At 39.0% G+C, this 6,807-nt stretch overlaps 1 protein-coding gene across 2 annotated transcripts; it reads left to right on the top strand.

The window, feature by feature from the left end:
- The first annotated feature begins 505 nt into the window (after positions 1 to 505).
- On the top strand, positions 506 to 2,404 carry SMIM30 (small integral membrane protein 30). Of its 2 annotated transcripts, none has more exons than XM_024250372.2 (3): positions 506 to 584; positions 953 to 1,046; positions 1,507 to 2,404. In XM_024250372.2, exon 3 carries the CDS (start codon positions 1,536 to 1,538, stop codon positions 1,713 to 1,715), a length of 180 nt encoding a protein of 59 aa, XP_024106140.1. In that variant the 5' UTR covers positions 506 to 584; positions 953 to 1,046; positions 1,507 to 1,535; the 3' UTR covers positions 1,716 to 2,404. The 2 variants fall into 2 exon arrangements, with proteins under 2 accessions (XP_024106140.1, XP_054415665.1); XM_054559690.1 differs by having other exon boundaries at positions 558 to 672.
- Positions 2,405 to 6,807: the final 4,403 nt, after the last annotated feature.

Genomic DNA, 6,807 nt, shown 5'->3' with positions numbered 1-6,807 from the left:
CTGAGAGATCTTCTGCAACAGGGCTAAACCCATTTTTCCTAAACTTTGTTTTGCACTACAAATGTTTTTTAACCTTTTACGATATGTCTTATTAACCGCGCTTTTCCCCCATTGATTAAAAAATTAATAAATGGCATATGGTTCATTAGGAAGATGGTGACAGAGATTTCCTTCTTCAGAAACGTTGGAAGCCGCTGGTTTAAAAGCATCCGGAACAGAGGGCTGTACTCGGGTTCTGTCTCCCCGCTGTGTCATTTCAATGGAAGAAAAAGACAGAATTACACGTGCGCCTTACAGACTCAACAGGGTAGAAAACACTTGCTATCATTTCTTTTATTTTGAAGTGAGCTTTTATATAAACACACGAAACCATCTATGTAACAGTAAAACGTTGGGCAGTGAAAGGAAACCCCGCACTTTCGCGACTCTTCTCCTCCGTTAGAGCGTGACCGTCAACGCCCTCTGCTACTTACAGGGGGAACGCGCCGGGGCATCATGGGAGTCGGCGGCGGCAGGGATTGTGGGAAATGTAGTTTGGAGACTCCGCCCTCCTCGCCATTCCTGTAATGGCTGCTTCCTGGAAGGTAATGTACGAACTCATCTCCAAAGGATACTTAGGTTGCACCAGTGTATTTGTAAAACAGGAGCAAATTTGGACCTTGCCGGGCCAAAGTAGGAATTCTTTTTCAAATCTTAATATCAAGTCCTGAAATGAAGTTATCTATCTGTTCTGTTTCTTTTTACCTTTTCTTGTGTGGGTGAACTGACCAACTTTTAAGTCTAGTTCCCTGTTGGACAGACTTTTCTCTCCTCATTACCTATCCCTCTACCGTCCATATGGCCTCCACGCTCTGCACTGACTCTAGCTGCCTCTTTAAAATAATAATAGTAATAATAATTAATTTTTAAATCCTTCTCTCCGCCCCCTCCCCACCCCCCATGCTAATAATAGGTCGTGTCACGTGGAACCTCTTAATCTCAGCATCCGGAGCTCCAGGAAGGGAAAATTTCAAGTCAGATAGAATTCTATATATACCATTTCTTTGGTAAGTCTTATTAATTCCCCACAACTTCGCAGAGTTATATGTTGTGTGACTTTTGCCAAATTTGTCTGCATTTCCTGGATGGGAGAGACCCTAAGAAAATGTGTAATTTTTACCCACTAGGATATTTTAATTTTCCAAGTTAGTGGCTCGTGCATTTTTTCTGTTTGTTCTTAATTATGAACTCCTGTTCAATTTTTGTTTGGTTGATGCACAAGGTGTTGGCGTTATCGTGGAAAATTCCTGGGTTTAGAGTGTTATCATGAGATAGGGAAATGAGCCTCAAATTACTGTCTTTAACGTCCCTCTGTTTTTCCACCTATAAGATGAGGAGAAGGATTGGAAATGATTCATAAAGTATCCAAAAGATTGGCTGGCCTGTTATTTATCATGTGTTCATTTTGTCATTTGAAAAGGGAGGAATTTTTAATGGTTCCTTTTTGTTTCCATGTTCAATTTCTAGGAACCTTCAGCCCTCAAGATTCCAACATCATGACCTCAGTTTCAACACAGTTGTCCTTAGTCCTCATGTCACTGCTTTTGGTGCTGCCTGTTGTGGAAGCAGTAGAAGCCGGTGATGCAATCGCCCTTTTGTTAGGTGTGGTTCTCAGCATTACAGGCATTTGTGCCTGCTTGGGGGTATATGCACGAAAAAGAAATGGACAGATGTGACTTTGAAAGGCCTACTGAGTCAAACTTCACCCTGAAAACCTTTGTGCTATAGAGGCTAAACCTGAGCTTTGGTGTGTGAAAGGTTCCAAGAATCAGTAAATAAGGGAGTTTCACGTTTTTCATTGTTTCCATGAAATGGCAACAAACATACATTTATAAATTGAAAAAAAAAAATGTTTTCTTTACAACAAATAATGCACAGAAAAATGCAGCCTATAATTTGCTAGTTAGAAAGGTAGTCAAAGAAGTAAGATGGCTGAAATTTACATAAGTAATATTTCATAATCTTAGAATTCTCACAAAGCATGTGAAATAGGAAGAAGGAAGTTCTTGCCCAGAATCTTAGGAAATCACCACTGTTCGGTTATAATCACTGCCTCCTGAATCGCTGAGGAGTCTTTTTTCCATTTTTTTATTAGATTTTTGTTTTGTTGTCTCCCAAGTTAATATTATATTTAGATATCAGAGAGACAGCCAAAAAGGAAAACTTTTATCTCTAGGGAAAAAATATTTAGAAAAATGTATTCAGTGTATCTAATACTGAAATGCAGAAAAAAATTTAATGTTAAAAAAACTATAGACATTGACATGGAAAAGAGATTTAATGTTTTGAAAAAAACTTTATATTAACTGAGTAACATCCTCCTGATGAGAAGTACTATATTAAATATAAACCCATTATGTTATAAGTTAATGTGTCGCGTCCATTTCTTATTTGGGGCTGTTTGTATCCATTGTGGATTTTTATATGAGCTAAGTGGAGAAGGGCAGGATGCCTTGTGTTAACTGACTGCGGTAGCTTGAAGAGACATAATCAGTGACATGAGAACTGGGCAGCATTAAGGTCAGAGAAGCCCCTGATAAAAAATCTAGAAATATAGAAGGAAAATGAAATGGCTTAAACTGATTTGTACGCCAGCCAAATGAAATATCCTTTCTGGCCTAGCTACTTAAAGTGTCTTCAAGCCAGCAACATCACCTAGGGCTTGTTAGAAATGCAGAATCTCAGGCCCCACCTAGACCAATTGGATCAGGAACAGCATTTGTTTCCAAAGCCCGAGTTAATTTGTATGCACATTACAGATTTAAGAAGACTGCCAACTTGCTTGAGCCCGAGAATCATTCCAGGCACTTGATAAGACTTTTCGATTCCCTGGTCTTTCTCCTGGTTGTATAGCTGTGAGATGGGGCCTGGAACTCCATGTCTAACAAGGGTCCTCAGTGATTCATTTGATCTCAAGTTGTAGCCAGCATAAAGTAGTCTAAGGAAATCAAACTTTAGGGTCACACTGGAGGTAAGCAGTGAAATTTTTTCCTAAAATGCAATTTCCAATCTGTAGCTCTCCAGATGACATTGGGAGCCTCATTTTTTATCTGAAAACAGGCAACCTAAAGTCCTGTTTATGGTGTAATTCTAGAGTGAGCTGACCTGGCTCGCATGAAAGTTTCGGTTAAAGTGTACAAGGAATGAAGAAGGATCACAGAATAAAGACATGGAAACTGAATGCACTTGTTTTTGTCACAGCTGTTTCGATTTTTTGCTAGAGGAAGCACTAACAGTCTTTATTCAAATTAATTGGCAGTTAAACATTACATAATTAATAGAGCTTGATTGTACATGCATTTTTTGTGTGTTTTAAAGAAGGAAAAAGGAATGATGCAAATTATAGAACAGTTGTCATCTCTTACACACCAGCCCGTTGGTGCTGACGTAGAAAGGCTGCTGCGGCTTCCTTGCACATCAACTTTTCCATTGGGATGGGAGAAATCAAACGTAAAGTACATTTTAAATCACAGTGCAGTAGTCATTTAGTCACCTCCAGGTACTATTTTTAAAATGTTCAAAATAAGACTATAGGCAAACATTCTTTAGTCAACGTGTATTTCCAAAAGTGCCTAGAAAGAATTAGAAAACTGCCATTTCCCTATTTTCCCCTTAAAAGTAGAGAATTGTCTTGAGGTGGCATGCAGGAATTTTGATGGATATGATGGGGAACACCTCCTCTAAAAATAGCCTCCTTTCTCATCTATTTAGGTTGGATTATATGGCTTTGCCTGAAAAGAACAGAACCCTTATGGTGGCTCTTAACCTTTTTAGGCCACCAGTTCCTTTGAGAATCTGATGAAAGCTATCATCTTTTTCTCTAGGAAAATTCCCATGCATGCTGACATTTTCAGATTAGTTTCAGAGCTGAAGCCCATCCAGGATCTTTCCAATTCTAAAATTCCTTGGTTTTCTATGAGGGATAACACCTGCTGTGGAGCAGTTACAGCAAGAATGGCATTAGCAAATGTTCTGACGCCCAGCACAATTTGTAGATATCGAGTAAATGCTCTGTGCATGTTAGCTCACTGGGTTGAGTTAAAAATAGTTGAAATCAAGTGAAGAATTTAAGGTCCTTGCCAATACTTACATTTCTATTCTCTGTAGTTTTAATGTAACCAGCTTATTTCCCTAATGCTAAAAATCAGTACATTTCCTACATCATTTCTCTCTTAACTGCTTTCATAACTCTTCTTTGTCATTAGTTTTTAGAAGTTTGTGATATATCTCGGCATGGATATATCTTTGGGTTTATCCTGTTTGGGGTTCACTCGGTATCTGAGACTTTTACAGTTTTATGCTTTTTTCCCAAATTCAGGAAATTTTCAGCTATTATGTCTTTTTACAAAAATTTCACTCCACTTTCATTCTCCTTTTCTTCTAGGACTCCAGGGACCCAATGTTAGATCTTTTTGTTATAGTCTGATGCATACCTAAGGCTCTTATTTATTTTTTCAGTCTTTTTTTTTTCTCTTGTTCAGATTGGGTAATTTCTAGTATTGTATGCTTCAGTTCACTGTTTCTGCTGTTGTAGTTTTAGTTCAAAACTTTCCATTTTGTTCTTTGTATCTTGAGTTTCTTTGTGGAGACCTGTTTTTTCATTTGTCTCAAGCATGTTTGTGATTGTCACTGAAGCACCTTTTCATGGCTGCTTAAATCCTTAATAATCCTAACATCTCTGTCACCTTGGTGTTTAGCATCTGTTGATTGTCTTCTCATTCAAGTTGAGATCTTCCCGGTTCTTCGTATGATGATGATTTTTCTATTGACGTTTGGACATTTTGGGTATTATATTTAAAAGGCTGTGGCTCTTATTTAAATTTTGTATTTTAACATTCCTCTGACACCACTCCTTCGTAGGAAGGGAGGATGCCTTCTTCTTCCTGCCAGATGCAGGTGGAAGCCTCATGACTGCTCCTCCTATACCCTCCACTGACACTGGTGATAGGTTGCCTTGTTACCACCGGGTGGGAGTGGAGTCCAGGCTACCCACATGGTCTTCATGGGTACCAGGGTAGAAGAGGGAGGTTCTTACTTTCAACTGGTGGGGATGAAAGTGCCAGCTCCCCACCCAGCCTTCTGTGATACCTCAGTGGGGAGCCTGGAACATCTACAGCCTGGTGAAAGTGGAGGTCTTGGCACTCCACTCAGCCTTTGCTGATGGTGGAAGTGGGGCTACAATTCTAAAAGTTTTCTGTTTCACTAAGCTGCACCTTTCCTATACCTTTAAATACTAGAGAGAATAGTCTTGTTTGGTCTCCCACCCCCCAACCCTTTTTTTTTTTTTCAGTCTAAGCCCGTTGGCCTTTCTGCGCTACCAACTTCTCCAGTTCTCAATCTGAAACAGGAAGAAAAAAAAAACCAGCCAACTCACCACTTTGTTGTTCCTTTGCTCTTGAGGTACCCAGCTGTTGTGCCTTCTTCCTGCCATTCAGAATCCTATGTTTGTTTTATACATAATGTCCAGGGTTTTTAGCTATATTTAGTGGGAGGAAAAGGAAAAAAGATGTCTACTCCATCTTCCTAGAAGTGTAAGTCCTCTTGGTGCGTATTTAAAAAGTGAATTTTCTGAGATACTCCAGAGATGGAGACATAAAACACCAGGAAAGTGATTACTTCAAGGTATTTTACTCACAGACTTGTCCCGTCATCTCCCACATCCACCTTCCCCTCTTCACCCATCCAGCATATTGTTTATTCCTACCTTAACCCAATAGTGTCAACTAGGGAGTGAGACTAACCATCAAGAAATGCAGGGACGTAGATGAAGTTTGAGAAAATGGGCTGTATTCATATTTTGTCTCAGCATTGAGACTGCAAGTGGGAGCTTCTTGAAAAACTGATGTGATACCAGTTGTGCCAACTAGCCAGTTCCAGGAAATCTCAGAAGCTACACCTCACATGCACCTGTGTCCTGCTGAGCTTTCTAGCTCTGTACTAGCTTATCAAATGCCATTTCCAACCTTGGATATAGGAATGGTAATGCAGCTATATAGCCTGCAGCACATAATGAATGGAGAAGAATTTTCTGCATATGACCCATCTCCCAGCCAGGGACTCTCCTAACAGTCTCTTCAGTGGTACTATAATAGAGGCTAAGGGTCCAAGCTATGGAATTTAACAGACCTCCAAGAATTAAAATGTCATAATGGGCAAGTCACTTATTTTCTCTTAAATTTCTATCTCCTGTCTGTTAATTGGATGTAATAATAGTATTGCTCCACTCCACCTCCTAGGTAGATGAGAAATATCTAAGGTAGTGTATGTGGAAGGGTTGGCTTGCTGTATGTTATTATTTTTAGTAGTATTTAGAGATATTTCCTAAACAGAAGGGGGAAGAAACTTTACAAGCATCAATTTTGAATTTTTAAAAAGGATATCTTAAAAGTTATATGAACAAATCCTATATCAAACTTTAATTTTAATTTTGACATTTTCCCAAGTCCTAACAGGCCCTTGAAGATGATACTCAGTCTTTGTTTTTTCTTATTATAGTCCTTCCCAACACACACAATTCTAGCTTACAAACTGATAAAGCTCAAAGACATCTGTGAAGAAAAGAAAATTCGACTACCCTAAAAATTTTTTAAATCTTGTTTGTACCTCATGCTCTCAAAGGGGAAAAAAAGGAAAGAAAATAATTGATTATTTTTTAATGATTCTTAATGTGTTAACCATGGGTTCCTTCCTAAGTAGCATAACAGAAGGTTGGCAGCAACTGCCCAGGTCATTTAAGGAGAGGCAAGTAATCTGGTTTTTCCTGTTCAG

This window comes from Pongo abelii, chromosome 6 (assembly GCF_028885655.2).
Source record: "Pongo abelii isolate AG06213 chromosome 6, NHGRI_mPonAbe1-v2.0_pri, whole genome shotgun sequence".
Lineage (NCBI taxonomy): Eukaryota > Metazoa > Chordata > Mammalia > Primates > Hominidae > Pongo > Pongo abelii.
The sequence above is the reverse complement of the archived record's forward strand: the minus strand, read 5'-3'. Positions and strand labels throughout refer to the sequence as shown.